Source organism: Sinohyriopsis cumingii, chromosome 16, assembly GCF_028554795.1.
Source record: "Sinohyriopsis cumingii isolate HCF-2022 chromosome 16, ASM2855479v2, whole genome shotgun sequence".
NCBI classification, from domain to species: Eukaryota; Metazoa; Mollusca; class Bivalvia; order Unionida; family Unionidae; genus Sinohyriopsis; species Sinohyriopsis cumingii.
The window spans coordinates 7,691,471-7,708,691 of record NC_142976.1 but is presented as its reverse complement, the minus strand read 5'-3'; the positions used below and the strand labels follow the sequence as shown (position 1 = coordinate 7,708,691).

At 36.5% G+C, this 17,221-nt stretch overlaps 1 protein-coding gene across 1 annotated transcript in view; it reads right to left on the bottom strand.

Annotated features, from left to right (window-relative positions):
- LOC149779897 (uncharacterized) overlaps nucleotides 1-17,221 on the bottom strand; it is a 137,126-nt gene that overhangs the window by 46,095 nt on the left and 73,810 nt on the right. The window contains exons 5-6 of the mRNA XM_089936583.1: nucleotides 10,820-11,808; nucleotides 2,799-2,933 (exon numbers count right to left, since the gene is read on the bottom strand). Coding sequence (XP_089792709.1) covers nucleotides 2,799-2,933; nucleotides 10,820-11,808 — 1,124 coding nt within the window. The remainder of the gene's footprint in view (nucleotides 1-2,798; nucleotides 2,934-10,819; nucleotides 11,809-17,221) is intronic.

Here is a 17,221-nt window from a genome sequence, read left to right as displayed (position 1 = left end):
TCTCCACTCTCCAAACTGGAGGTCACGGATTTTGTTCAGTACTCTTCATGATTAAAATCACAACTTCAAAAGCTTCAATAACTTAGGTAAAGGCTCTGATATTGAATTAGGCAGCAAATAGTTTTTATAAATTATCAAATTCTGATAACTTAGTGATGCAGACGCAGACAAATAACTTGTAAATTCTGAGTATGAGAAATGGCAGCTATGGTTGGTCACGCAAATTCACTGACTTGACAGTGAACAAGTTCTCTCAAGATTTTAAAGCATATAAAAATTCTTCCGTGAAAAATAATTACACAGCTATAATGATCGGACTTTACTCTTAAATTTTTCCATACATAATAGATGTGTACCAACATTGAAAATGGTTAAAATTGCTGTTAAATGTAACATACACTACACTGCTTAACAGTTTGCAGGCAGGCCTATGTGTATGGAGTCGAATAGGTAATAGGTGTTCTATTTATAGCACACTGTACTGACACACAGACTCTATGAGGTAAAGGGTTAAGTACCATTTTTATAATTCTTTGGTATGTCTTGTCTGGTGATCAAACCCACAAACTCCAGCATCCAAGGCAGACGCTCTAACCACTAGGTCACTGGAGCAGTATGTATAGTATCATATGCTATATATCATAGTGATACTCAGCACAAGTGTATTGTTTCATACGTAAATATTTATGGGTATTTAATTTTGTAAATTTTTATAAACAAATACTGAAAAAGAGACAACAAAAATGCAGAACTATGCTGACAAAAAAGTGTGCTTGCTTGAATGTTCAAAACACTACCACCAGGATCTGCATAAACCATACACTTGCCAAAATCAATTCTTTACATTGTGCACAGCACCACATGGTGCCAAGGCAGTGAATACCAAGTCAAGTGACTATTACAGAAGCACATCTAAAATATTTCATCATCAGTACATTCCAATGATAATGACTTAAACACAGCAGCTTGAGAGTGGTAAAATTAAATTTATGCGGCTGTCATTTTTCCTTATATGAACCAAACATATATTGAATAGTTTCATGGTCAATGCACTGAGCAGACTGTGTCAATCTCCAATACGCACAAAGTTATCTAAATTCAAAAATACTTCAACTCGAAGACAACGGAATCACATTTTCTTCATGCCCACATCGTGTAAGGAGAAACTCCAACAGTTAAACTTGGTACTAAACAAGCAATACATTGAAGAAGTGAAATCATACTCAGACAACTGACCTGTAAGATATATAAAACAGGCTGTACAGACCATGAGAAAAGGAAAACATCACTCTAGAAGATCAATATTTTATCAGTGGACCTTCAAACATAAGCACTCAAATCCATTCATGCTAAATGGATAATCATGGCTTGTGAGAAAATGTCGAAGAGATCAGACCTAATTGTCTCGTATTTTAAGAAAGCTAGATTTAGGTAATTCTGTACTTTGGGCATTTTATACGTGACAAATGTTTCTTTATACCAGGAGACTTAACTGACCCGATGTTTATTCAATAGTTTGTCCAAAAATCATTTTAGTGTGAGCTTTAGCATTGTGATGCAATTAGTGTATATACAAAGTGTTTGATTGTTACCTGCGCTTCAAGCAACAGAACTTTACAGTCTTGTTGTTTAAATGAATTAAAAACATGTGGATAAAGAGAAAGGAACTTTCATCAGGATTTAAATATTTGGGTCATTCTATGCCAAATCACCCTGAGGTTTTCAGTACAATACTCTGTAGGGTATAGTTCTTTTAAAATTGTATTTATGTTGTGATGGATGACCAGGTAAGCCAAAAGTAACTCAAATTTTTTTATTGAAATTTTGCATGCAGCCATCATTAACAAATTTGTACATCTTGAAAAATGTCAAGGAAATCCGAGATGGTCACCCTGGAATTTTAGATTTTACGTGATTTGGTATGGAATGATTGTTACGATCAGAATTACATCATTCTGATCGATCATGACTACATAAATCTTAAATCACTGAGCAATGCAGAGAACAAAATAAAGATGAAAATGTAATTATTAAATCTATTTTTTGTACATTTCATTATTTGCACTTTCATTTTCTATAATAGTATTTAAATAATTAACACTCTTTCTCTAACCTTACTAATCTTACTAATCTTACATCAGAGATTTCGACAGTAAGTAGAAATGACAATTACCGAATATTGTATATATACATGTGCATTGGAATAATGTAAAATAATTTGTAATCTTTATTGAATTCTTTTTTTTTAAAGGGTTAAAACAAAACAACTACATGTAAAAATACAAGATAATACTTCCCACAATGTAATCAAGCTGAATAACAAGATGCCAAATATCATTATGAACACAGGGTTAGGTGGGGGTTCTACACCAAAATAAAATTTATGAAAACTTGTACTCCAGGTTAAGAAGTGAAACCACAGCACTAATGCGGTACACGAAGAATTCATGACTGGAATAAGAACCATACTCTTTTATGAAATTTCTAAAAATGAAATTTGTATAAAAGCCCTAATATGTAAGGAAGAGGTAAATGATAATGAATAGACAAGAACCATACTGGGAAGCAAAAGTGTCTCCTAGTACCATGTGTACTTGCTTTTAAATTGAGTCAAACTGAAAACAATAAAGATCAGAGTATATGTTGTTTGTTCTACTGATTGCTCCTAACAAACTGCACTGACCCAGATTTGCCAGCACATTATGAGATGGCAAATCTGGGTTTATACAGTTTGCCATCAGAATTGTCTTATATGCAAGTATATATGGTATATTTAATCACATTTAATGAAGATGTACCTTCCCATCCACAGAGTCCAGGGCCTGACAATAGGTAACAGCTGAGGCCAGCTTCTGAAATGAGGCTCCATTGATCTTACAACAACACAGCGGAATTACATCTCGGTCTGGCGTGGCTGTACCATCTGGGCTGACCTAGAGCATTCAATAATAACAAAAACATGTATTTATGCAGCCTATTCTCATCGACGTGACAGAAATCTCGCAGATGTGAAATCATTACTTGTCGTAGGTCAGATGCCATGGGATGGTTTGATGATGTGATAATATTCACAGGTGCAGTCTGATTACAGCCACAAGACTTCCATACTGACAATGCAATTGCTTCGACATGGCATTTTTAGACAAGCCCATATAGAATTATATCTGAGAGTGCCTTAAAAAAGCTTGTCATTGCTGTCACTTCCATATTTTCAATGAAGTTATATATGAAAAACACTTTGTCATCTGTAAAAACAAATTGGTGTGAAATTATATGTATGCATTGCTAGAAAGGAATTCTTTAAATTACAAAATCTGTCATTCACTTGCAAAGGACAAATCATGTATCCTCTCACTATGATTGCTTTGTCCTATCCCAGTATAGTATTATTCTTTTATTATTTTCTTCATCTACTGAAAGACACAAGATACTGATAGAGGTAAAATAAAATAACCTAGTTCATTTCAAGTTATCAGATGCTTTTCAAAGGATGGATTTACAAGTTCAGGGGACCCCACTTTAAATAAATATGAGCTATCCCATGCATAAAGTTTCTATGCCAGACCAGACATACCTCATAAAATGATTGCAAAATATATAATCGATAATTTTTCAAATTCACTCTGCTTCCATTATTTTGACCCACCAATCATCAGGGTTCTCTGGGATACCAAAATCCACACAACTCTTTATAAAATTTGGATGAAAGATAATGAAAATGTCAGTGTTAACTCTATGTACAGTTTCCCCCGCTGTAAACTTTGTATTTTGTTTGAGATTTTTCTGCAAAGTGAGAATCAATCATAGAGTGTCTGGCTTATGACAAAAGCCAGGTGACTGTAATGGTTCATAGGCCAGACCTCAGTACACCGCTCCCTCGATATCTCGCGATCCCACTTATAATGCGGTGTCCGTCTTGGCTCCCGATTTTTTTCCAGAGAAAATGTATTTAAAATATCTTTAAAATATGCTGAACATGAAAAAATTACAATAAGAACTGATAAATTAAACCTTGATACATTGCTCGTTTTATCATCGAAAATGGTGATTAATGCCCGTCAAAATATAATCCATATTTTGAAATTTTCAAGTTCTAAAGAAGAATTGATTTCAGAGGTCTCGAAAACGCTTAATTACGCATATTTGGACGCCAATTTTTGATCTGGGACGCAGAAAGTTACTGAGGCGGGAGTCCTCCGTACGCATGTAATAGGTGCGTGGGAAAATTCAAAGATTTGCCGGTCCTGTTTCAGCCACCTGCTTTGTGGGAAAATGTGTTGATCAGTTAACTGTGCTGATATATGATATACTGTTGCCATTTGATAAGAGTACATTAAAAAAAAGAAAAAAGAACATGATGCAACAGCTAGGTGGCTAGTTCAAAGGCTGTGTGAAAGTCACGTTCTAATCCTTTAATTACATTTCAGTGTAAACATTATAATCACAACATATCCTGTTCATTGAAAACATGAAAAGAGTCAATCGACCGTCACATCGAAACCCGTGAGTACTTCTGTGAGAACCTAATTACATGTACATGCCGGCTTTGTTCTGATCAACAACTTGGGGAAGTGTTTGTTGCATTAAATAAAAAATCGATTACAAGAGACCTCGGGTGCTGGATTAAGGGTCTTGGAGCTGCCTTTGACGTAAAACAAAACAGTAACAGAGACAACGTTGATGATAGTGACTTCGAATGTTTCAGTGAAACTGATGTCATTAATGCCGAGGCTGTTTGGGAGAAATTCGTACAGACTCATGGTCCTGAGATGGGCGTTTCTCTTGATGATATGGAGGAGTGGATTTGTGCTGACAATGATTGCCCCACAGCCGAATACATGTCAGATGAAACTATAACTATTTCTATAGTGAACAAATTTGCAGCAGAAGACGATTCTAACTGGAGTAACACAAGTGTTGAAAGTGGTGCAGACGCAGATGTTGCACCCCCCACCCCTCTGTACAGGAAACAATCCAATATTTTGATACTGCCATAAGGTGGCTGGAGACCCAAAATGTTGACTACATAAAGCTCGTGCAGTTGAGAAATCTGAGGGATTTTGCTCGGCGGCAGAGAAACCAAGGAGTAGCACACACACACACACACACAATAACTGATTTTTTCAAAAAGTGAATTGATATTTGTCAAGCATGGCACAACGGCAAGTATTAACTTGTTCTAATTTACGTTGTTTTAAATTTGTAGACCAATTAAATATGTTAGTACTCATTAACCCTTGTTTTGTTTTGTTTTCCAATTTACTTCTATCACATTCATCAAATCTATTTATCTATCTATCGTTCGATCGACACTGTTTCTCGAAAAGAGTCAATCTTTTGTATATAAAAAAACGTCTAATTTGGATCAAACAATAAAACTAGAATGTATCCAATTCAACATAAAAATTAGTGACGTAGTACACAATGTGTGAAGTGGTACACATGTTAAGCGAACGGAAACCACGTGGAATAATGTTTTCGATGATCGCCTCAATATACTGTAATTTATCCTGAAATTAATGTTGTCCTATGAGGAAATAATAAAGTACACCGTTATGAAGAGATATTTATTAACAGTTAATCTCAGAACGATTATAAAGTGAGTATTCAACAGTATAATCTGCCTACCCCCCCCCTTTATTTCTCTGTTACGTCGTCAATCACTTTATTGGTTTTAGGCTTATTTTATAGGTCCCTCGATAACTCGTGCCTCACTTATAGTGCGGTCGATGTTTCTGGACCCTGATGTGCGCAAGTTATCGAGGGAGTGGTGTATATGAGAGCAGAACACCTATTGCAGTGCTTTATTAAAACTCCTACCAATTGGTTCATAACATGAACGTATCTTTGAAGTTTCACTTTGATACATATTATTCACTTAAAATCATTTTGTTACATATGCCACATTTTGAAAAATAGTGCCGAGATATTGGCAACTGTCCTTTTTCTTCCTTATAATATAAATGACTTTGTCAGAGAAATAAGAACACCCATGGAATAATCAAATCAGCTGCTTTTCATTGTCATGTGCAGATGTACTTTCATTTCCAAAGGATTATCAAATGTGAGCTTTTCCAATGACTTTTTCAAGTTATGTCTATTACTTTCTTGGGTGCAAAGTGCAAACCTGTAATAAAGCCCGATTCCCATGAGTCAGGTCAAGAAAAAGTTGGTAATGTATCCAATTCTGATAAAGAAACTAAATGTATATGAAAGAGATTTGTGGAATAAATTATGGAACTGGATATACCCATGGGCTGAACAATTTATTTAAAATTAGCTCATTAAGCCTTACAGGTTTTTTTCTTAACGGACCCATCGTTTTCGTATTGAGACCAATCTTTACTCCAAATGCCCACCTTATCCTACTTTTTGCAAAGGTTCACCTGTCTTGTGTGCAGTTCAGACCTGTCTGCCTTAGACCTGAGGCCAAAAAGTCTAAAATTCAGACACAAAATTGGATTCCGACCACTGACGAATTTTGGGTGAGAAAAAAAAAAACTGGTCCAAAAAAATTAGGTTTTACCCTCTGTATTTTGTAGCGCAACTAGAATGTCTAGATTATTTGGTATCAGTGAAGAACTATATCTGTCTGCTTTTTTGTAATACCACCCCACTTTGGTGTATCTTAAATGACCTTGATGCTGCAGAGCTCAGAAGTAGGGTACAGCATCATCACAGCTACAGGCAGGATTGGGACTGAACGAGTTAATGACTTAACAAAAATGTTAATATATCATCTAAATTTGTTTCTTTTGTAATGTGGTGCAGTATTATTCTGCAAAACATCCCAGTGTTTCAATTAAAGATAAAAAATTATTTAGGCGTATTCAATAAATATTGAAAAGAAACTTAAATCTCTTCTTTTCTACCTTCTTGACTTGTACAAAATTAAAGTATAGCAATGTAAAGTCATTGAGAACTGCACAATCACAATTATCACATTTCTTAATTGCCTTAGGGTTTTCATTCTTGCATAATACTACTAAACCTTTCACAATGAATAAGCAAGAACAATCTGATGAGATTTGTAATGGTGGCACAACAATACATGCATGATGCCCCAAAAGATTATAAGGGAAATGAAAGATTTCATTAATGGGACTCCAATTTTGTGGGCTGAGACTGAGACCTGTGCCATTTAAAAAAAACAAGTCTGGACATCTTTTAAAATCCTAATGAGAAAGCTGATCACATTTTATATCAAACTGACTTTTTACATCACCAGGCTGATATTATCTTTATACTTCAGATGGCTCAATTATAATTGTATGGTACAAGGAGCTGCAGAATTCAAGAAAGCTCTAGCTCAAAAACTGTACCATGTGCATGATATTCACCAACCATGACAATACATAAATAGCTGTAAAAAAGTTGTACCATATAATCGATACTCTTCATCTCTGACAAAAGTGACTTTAAGATTTTTACCATATATCTCGTGGGTAGGCAAATTATGTCCCAAGGTCCTGATCCTGTGCAGAATCTGGTTTCATCTGTGAATTTGCATAATTGGGTGTGGCACCCTGAAGGACGCTGCCCATGCCTGATGTGCATGATATTCTTTAAAGAGTTGTTCCATATACTTGATATTCTACATCCCTGACAACACTGGCTTTAAAGAGTTGTTCCATATACCTAATATTTTCTATCCCTGACAACACTGGCTTTAAAGAGTTGTTCCATATTCCTGATATTTTCTATCCCTGACAACACTGGCTTTAAAGAGTTGTTCCATATACCTGATGTTTTCCATCCCTGACAACACTGGCTTTAAAGAGTTGTTCCAAATACCTGATATTTTCCATCCCTGACAACACTGGCTTTAAAGAGTTGTTCCATATACCTGATATTTTAAATCCCTGACAAAACTGGCTTTAAAGAGTTGTTCCATATACCTGATATTTTCCATTCCTGACAACACTGGGTTTAAAGAGTTGTTCCAAATACCTGATATTTTCCATCCCTGACAACACTGGCTTTAAAGAGTTGTTCCATATACCTGATATTTTCCATCCCTGACAACATTGGCTTTAAAGAGTTGTTCCATATACCTGATATTTTCCATCCCTGACAACACTGGGTTTAAACAGTTGTTCCATATACCTGATATTTTCCATCCCTGACAACACTGGCTTTAAAGAGTTGTTCCATATACCTAATATTTTCTATCCCTGACAACAATGGCTTTAAAGAGTTGTTCCATATACCTTATATTTTCCATCCCTGACAACACTGGCTTTAAAGAGTTGTTCCATATACTTGATATTCTACATTCCTAACAACACTGGCTTTAAAGAGTTGTTCCATATACCTGATATTTTCCATCCCTGACAACACTGGCTTTAAAGAGTTGTTCCATATACTTGATATTCTACATCCCTGACAACACTGGCTTTAAAGAGTTGTTCCTTATACCTAATATTTTCTATCCCTGACAACAATGGTTTTAAAGAGTTGTTCCATATACCTGATATTTTCCATCCCTGACAACACTGGCTTTAAAGAGTTGTTCCATATACTTGATATTCTTCATCCCTGACAACACTGGCTTTAAAGAGTTGTTCCAAATACCTGACATTTTCCATCACTGACAACACTGGCTTTAAAGAGTTGTTCCAAATACCTGATATTCTACATCCCTGACAACACTGGCTTTAAAGAGTTGTTCCAAATACCTGATATTTTCCATCCCTGACAACACTGACTTTAAAGAGTTGTTCTAAATACCTGATATTTTCCATCCTGACAACACTGGCTTTAAAGAGTTGTTCCAAATACCTGATATTTTCCATCCCTGACAACACTGGGTTTAAAGGGTTGTTCCATATACCTGATATTTTCCATCCCTGACAACAATGACTTTAAAGAGTTGTTCCAAATACCTGATATTCTACATCCCTGACAACACTGGCTTTAAAGAGTTGTTCCATATATCTGATATATTCCATCCCTGACAACACTGGCTTTAAAGAGTTGTTCCATATACCCAATATTTTCCATCCCTGACAACACTGGCTTTAAAGAGTTGTTCCATATACTTGATATTCTACATCCCTGACAACACTGGCTTTAATGAGTTGTTCCATATACCTAATATTTTCTATCCCTGACACCACTGGCTTTAAAGAGTTGTTCCATATACCTGATATTTTCCATCCCTGACAACACTGGCTTTAAAGAGTTGTTCCATATACTTGATATTCTACATCCCTGACAACACTGGCTTTAAAGAGTTGTTCCATATACCTGATATTTTCCATCCCTGACAACACTGGCTTTAAAGAGTTGTTCCATATACCTAATATTTTCTATCCCTGACAACACTGGCTTTAAAGAGTTGTTCCATATACCTGATATTTTCCATCCCTGACAACACTGGCTTTAAAGAGTTGTTCCATATACTTGATATTCTTCATCCCTGACAACACTGGCTTTAAAGAGTTGTTCCATATACTTGATATTCTACATCCCTGACAACACTGGCTTTAAACAGTTGTTCCATATACCTGATATTTTCCATCCCTGACAACACTGGCTTTAAAGAGTTGTTCCAAATACCTGATATTCTACATACCTGACAACACTGGCTTTAAAGAGTTGTTCCATATACCTGATATTTTCTATTTCTGACAACACTGGCTTTAAAGAGTTGTTCCATATACCTGATATTTTCTATCCCTGACAACACTGACTTTAACGAGTTGTTCCAAATACCTGATATTCTACATCCCTGACAACACTGGCTTTAAAGAGTTGTTCCATATACCTGATATTTTCTATCCCTGACAACACTGGCTTTAAAGAGTTGTTCCATATACCTGATATTTTCCATCCCTGACAACACTGGCTTTAAAGAGTTGTTCCACATACCTGATATTTTCCATCACTGACAACACTGGCTTTAAAGAGTTGTTCCACATACCTGATATTCTACATCCCTGACAACACTGGCTTTAAAGAGTTGTTCCAAATACCTGATATTCTACATCCCTGACAACACTGGCTTTAAAGAGTTGTTCCATACACCTGATATTCTACATCCCTGACAACACTGGCTTTAAAGAGTTGTTCCAAATACCTGATATTTTCCATCACTGACAACACTGGCTTTAAAGAGTTGTTCCACATACCTGATATTCTACATCCCTGACAACACTGGCTTTAAAGAGTTGTTCCAAATACCTGATATTCTACATCCCTGACAACACTGGCTTTAAAGAGTTGTTCCATACACCTGATATTCTACATCACTGACAACACTGGCTTTAAAGAGTTGTTCCACATACCTGATATTCTACATCCCTGACAACACTGGCTTTAAAGAGTTGTTCCAAATACCTGATATTCTACATCCCTGACAACACTGGCTTTAAAGAGTTGTTCCATACACCTGATATTCTACATCCCTGACAACACTGGCTTTAAAGAGTTGTTCCAAATACCTGATATTCTACATCCCAATAATGCACAAGAGCTCTGACTTGATACAGCACTTGTTAGAGATTTTGTACATGCAAAGAAATGAAGGCTGAGTGAAATAATGATGGAAAGCTGTGGAGAGATGACAGCAATTTAAAAATTAATAAGCAGATGTGTATCTAACTAGTTAAATACATTACAAAAAATGTACATGTATAGGAAGGTAGATGATTAACTAATGCAATTTAAATTAAATAACTCAGTCAAAACGAAGCTCAAACGCCAATTTTTTCAACTCAACAAATCTATCCAACTGATCCAACTAATTTGAACAGAACCGTTTCATGAAAATAACTGGTAAATAAAGACAACTGTATAGAAGACGCATTTTGCTTACCGCCATTCCTTCTTGTTCCTGAGAATCAGCACTGGACTGGCTGCCATCTGGCGTCCGTGGAGGTGTGACTGGATAACACAGCCCATTGGGCAAGCTCATCACTTTCCCCTCCCCTTCTGCCCGCCCTTCTGAAGAGTGTATGTTAGCTATCACAGGACTAGAGATTGTGGAAAGGGGAGTGGCTGAAGAAAGAGACTGAGTCAATAGTCTGTTTAACACAGGAGCTTGACTAGCTATTCCAGCTTCTGAAACTGAGCTGTGAGGCTTAACATTGCTCACATTTGCACTTTTAGGATCCATACTTGCAGTTGTGTGATTAGCTATCAAGGAGTATGTCTGAGGTGTGACTAATGGAGAGCTGCCTTGTACAGGAGTTAAGATTAATGGCTGACCAGCTTTTGTAGTCAAGATGGCTGCTCTTGGTAGAGATGGATTTGACACAAAGGAGGAAGATGGGGCTGTATGGGCAATTGCAAATGTCATTGTACCCGATGTGACGGGAGAACTGATCAACACCATAGGCACTGGCTTAATGGTTCCATTTGGAACACTAGACCCATTTTCAGAATTTGGAGGACTCGCCAAGAGAGTAATTGGTCCCTGAACACTTGTAAATGTTGGCAATAAAGAGCGCAGTGCCCCCTTTTGAACACCAGTTGTGTTAGGATTTAAGAGATGGATGATCTGGGGCTGCCCAGTGGGAGATTTCACTGCTGCATGTTGGGAAAATGGGTGTGACTGTTTAAGTGGTGGCTTGACCAAGGTATAATGAGTGGGCGTTGTCTGGACAGAGGGCTTCACAGAAGTTGCTGTGTAGGAATGGTGCGTTGAAAGTGATGCATGGGCAGAAAAAAGCTGACTGGATTGGAGAGGTACTTGCTGTAACATCTGCGGGATAGGTTGGTGGATTGTGTGTGAACCTGGCAATGCTACAGCATCTGTTTTTATTTTCTTCGCTGTTGGTATATCCTGCTGTGTATCTTCCATACCTTAAAAAAAAAAAAATGAATTAAAGAATAATCTTGTAAGCTTTTCAGACTCTTGAATTATCATTTGTGCATACATACCAAAAAGGTGGCTCATTTCTCAACCTACATGGTCATCAGAGTAGTTATAAAAACAAGGCAATACCACCAATTTACAAACAATACAAGGACTGACACGCCAAAATCATAATAAACTCAATGATGTCAATGTGTGACCTTGACCCCAAGGTCCAAACTTACTAGTGCGTATAAGACTAAATGAATTGTCCTAATTTCATAATGATTCATTCAAAGTGTGATGAAAATCCATCAAGTGGTTTAGTTAGGTTAGGTAAATGAAAAAAAATAAACTTTAACCAAAACCTTCATCCAAAATTTCCATGATTGTGACCTTGACCTCAACATAAAAGGGACAAGTAAACAGGCAAAATGAATTGTCTTAGGTTCATAATAATTCATGGCAAGTACAGGATGATGAGAAGCCAAGGGGTTTCAGAAATCTATGCAATTGAACAGCTATAACAAAAATCTTTACAAACCGTTGACAATAAGGATATTGATGCCATTTTAAAAAAGTGCCTGCTTTGTCTCGTTTCACACCAAAGTGGGCCCGAAGGACATTAAATAGTTACTGTTTCATTCATGTGAAAAAATAAAAACAAATGTTAAGTAAAAGCTTTCCATTTACAAAAGAGCTATAAAAAATTAGAATAACAAGTGCAGTAATTAAACTGCAACAAAGTACAAATTTAAATTTTAGGTGGAAATAGTATCTTGATGCCAAATTAGTTTTCTGTCTAATGTGTATTCATTCAGATAATCACTTGTGTATTTAATTAGATTTGTAAAAATGATCTACTGAAAATGTGACTCTTCTGATATTGCATGTCAACAACAGTCCCAAAATGGCTCTTTTGAACCCTTTAGCTATGAATGTTGCATCTAAGCATCACCCGTTAATAGCTCCTGAACCCCACTGATGCATATATGCAGTGTCGATAAGCCTAGTTTACTACCCCAGTGTCGCTTATGTGCGTATAGTTCAGCAGTACTCGAAACTCCAGTGTCGCATCTATGAAGACGTGACCGCTATGTTAACCCTTTACCTCATACAACTGTCTTTGGACACCTCTACAAAAGTCGCATCGAAGCGACTTTTGATGCCTCTACAATAGTCCCATGGAAGCGCCTTTTGAAGTCGGCTGGAAACATCAGCTATTTTAAGCTGGTTTTCGTAGCACCACCTTCGTGGAAAACCCCTTATTAGATACTACATTCATTTCTGCGAATGACAATTACGTCAGATCACGTGGTCACTGTTTATGCACTGGTCGATATCTGCTATTTAAAGTAACTGGGTCATAATCTCCACTCTCCAAAATGGCGGTCACAGATTTCATTCAGTACTTACGAAGTTTTCACAATTAGAATCACAACTATGAAAGATTCAATAACCTAGGTAAAGGCTCTGATATTGATGTAGGCAGCAATTAGTTTTTATAAATTATCAAATTCAGATGACTTAGTGATGTAGTCACGGACAAAAAACTTGCAAATTTAGAGTATGAAAAATGGCAGCTACGGTTGGTCACACGGCCTCACTGACATGAGGGTGAACGAGTTCTCTCCAGATTTTAAAGCACATAACAAATTCTTCCATGAGAAATAATTACACAGCTATAACAATCGGATTTTACTCTTAAATTGTTCCACATGTAATAGATGTGTACCAAAAATGTAAAATGGTTAAAATTGCTGTTAAAAGTAACATACACTACATTGCTTAATAATTCACAGGCAGGCTATGCGTATGCGGTCGACTAGGTAACGTGTTCTATTTATAGTGAGCTGCACTTTGTCACTATGCTCTATGAGGTAAAGGGTTAACTAAATGTTGTTTGGTTGAAAGTACAGAAGTTTACATATCTTGATTATCATAACCAATGACAGGACTGCTTTTTCAACATTTTGATACAAGCTTGAAAGCTGAAAGGTTAAGTTTAGACACAATGTAAGGACCTGTCTGCACTTTACGAAACACGTGAAATTGAGATAAACAAAGATGGATTCCAATTCAGTTATAAGCGACTTTGAAGAGTTCAGTGCAAGAGATATCAAAGAGTTTAATGGATCATTCTTAAAAAATGGATCAGATATTGATGTTAGTCCCATTTCAACACCAGATGCATGTGATTTTTAATTGGATGACGAGGTGGACATAGTCCCACTTGCACAATGGCGTGATGACCTCGCCGTGTTGGAGATCAATGATTTTGATTCTCATGTTGGTTAATAATCAAGCTTGGACCACTAAGCAATGAGAAAGTTTTTCTTCTCAAGTTTTTTCCTGAATGTCTGGTGGAAAAGCTTATGAAAAAAACAAACGATTATGCCATACACCTGAAATGGTATGAAATCAGAATCTAGATCATATTTTGTATTTTTTATGCTTTTTAAAAATGTGGTACACATGGCTGATAATTTGTATGTTGTGACTAGATAACTCTTACCCCTGTCTAGTTCCAGTAGAGTTATCTCTCTTAAATGCCATGGAGTACCTGGTTTTGTCCTTGTCAAATTGACAATCCAACATTGTTCTCTATGACAGTGTGTGACATGCATGCTGAGGTAGGATAGAAAGTATATTTATTTCACAAAACATTAGCATTGAGGTATATGGAAAAACGATTGGTACCGTGATACCATCAACCAGCCTCGGTAGTCTCAGTAACTGATATGATAGCAATCTGCAGTAGTGAAACTGCACAACAGCTGTAGTAGCTAAAGGGTTAACTCATTGTTCCCTGTAGATTAATTTCATTTTCACTTGAAATGCAAGTGATTAATGCATTTTTATGCTTACTTCTGAATGGATCCAAAAGACATCTGTGGGATTTTTGTTGAGCCAGTTGCTTAAGTGTATGAAAGAAGTTTGGATTGGCTTTCTGTACTCACATGTGCAGGAGGGTGAAAATTTGACCCCTTTTTTTCTTCAATTGGACCCACAATTATCACATCCAGAATCTCTATTTTTAATCTCACACTTAACTTACTTTTTTTTTTGCAAAGGTTCATTTGTCTCTGCAGTTCAGACCTGTCTGCTTGAAAACCAAGGCCAAAAAGTTAAAAAATTTCTGTCTTATTAGCTGTAGTCTTGAATGCAAGCAGAAAAGTCAGCAATATTTGGTACAGAACCACAGCTTTCTCCTTTTCTGTGTGATTATGATTTTTAATGTAGCTTTAAAAATTGTCAGTCATATCGCTACGTTGTCTGCAGTGTGGCAAATTATAGTGATGCCTAGCAATGGGGCATCAAGCCACAGACATGTAGCATGATGTCCCACAAAGTCACATTATCCTGACACCAGGCCGACCAGTCCTAACACTAACCTCTTAAAGCTGAGTGCCAAGCGAGGAAGCTATTAGTACCATTTTTGTAAGTCTTTGGTATGACTCAGCCTGGGATCGAACCCATGACCTCCCGCTTCCAAGGTGGACACTCCAACCACCAGGCCCACTGGATCTCCTTTTCTGCAATACCAGTCAATTTGGTGTATCATAAATGATGATGACATTACAGAACTAGAAAGTAAGGTATAACCTCATGATGTGTGATCATGGCTCGCTGAGTTAAAAATGATTCTTTAACCATTCAAAATACGACACTCCAATCAAGAATTAGAATTAATGTTTCTGGGAATCATCTATACGTTGGAGACAATATTATAAACTAACTCACTGTGGTGATAAAGATGGTTGCCATACATCTAGAATATGCGTAGGTCAGTTTCTTTTCTGGGGCGTTGCCACCAAATATAATGGCCATCACGTACAGCCGATCTATCATGGGCCGAAAAATAGCACTGAAGCACACAAAACCAAAACGGGCCAAGACTACCTACCTATGACTTCTGACTGCTAAATCCAATAATGGAATTCTGAAAACACACTACGAGATGCTTTCACTTATCTGAATGCAAGTACATGAATTCATTATGATTGTGGTAACAAATTGAGGATATTCCCATACGTGACAACAATTGAATCAGATACATGTACTGTGTATTGCTTTGTATGGTTAAAAATAAACAGTACTGCAGAACACCATAATCTTCCAACACTTCTTTCAAGATGGGTTCTTGATAATTAAATTTTATAGCTCCACAATTCAAGGTGGCAATTATGATTTACAAAACTGCTAACCAATTCAACATTAATGTGACCATGATCTATGGCTTGACAATCACCTTCTGAAATGCACCCATATAATCTACGGCAGATTACCAATAAATGAGGAAGCTATATTTACAAGTAAACAATTCCATGCATGGAGTCAAGAATCCTAAAAACTGCTCTCCCAGTGTTAGATTTCTGTATTTGGGGCAATAATAGCACCAAATACACACTGAATTCCATGATGAGTTGACCCTAATATTTACATGTATTCCTGTAAATGTAGCTTGTACATGTAACATTAAAACTAAAAACAGAGTAAACAATCAAGGGGAATAAGAAGTGTAAAAAACAAATATGTCAAAATAAATAAAACCTTGTTAACTTGTTCTAAGCAGATGAAATCCATTCATTTAAAACTTCCTAGTTTTCCTTTTTTTGAATGTGCATACATTAGTTTATCAAAGGTTAAAACTCTGTGTGTGTGTGTGCAGAGTAAGGACATCTTACTTTAAGATCAAACTTTTTGTATACACTTAAACACACACATCTTAATTACGTATTCTGACAGACACTAAATGAAAAAGGGTTTTTGCATATAGCCATACTTTTGACATGGTAGGGGCCATCGGGGCAACCTTTTTCTATTATTGAATGAACACTCCTCAGCACAACATTGTGCTAGCTATGAAGTAATTTGTGCAAGGATGATTGTTTATCTCTGGCCTACTTACCTTTAAATCACCTCTATGAAAATCAACAGTATAAACTGCCAATAAGTTTCCATTAGCGTTAAGCATATCTGGTAACTGTTTACCAGTATCTCGAGGTGTCAACTAATCAATCTCTCTCTCATTCCGGAAAATTCTGTTTATGAGGGGTTTTGGTAGTTAGAAACTGTGTTTTAATAAGCAAGTATTAAGTAACTATACTATGACACTGCCAAGTGATGTTTGTGAATTCCATCTTCTCACTAGGCAATATGTTCTGACCCCCCACCCCAACATAACTGTCTAAATACCTAATGCAGTGTGAAATGCAAGAAGAACATCCTACTATTGATGAACCTAAAAAGATAAAGATTCGAGTTCCTGCTAGGGACTGATGATTTGCTAACTGAAAAGACTTTCTAGGAAATCAGGACAGTTTCCTCCATTTAAACCATGTAAGATATTCTTCAGCAATACAAAGTCTTTCATTATAAGTCTTTTAGTGAAAACCCATGCTGATGTGGCCACCATGG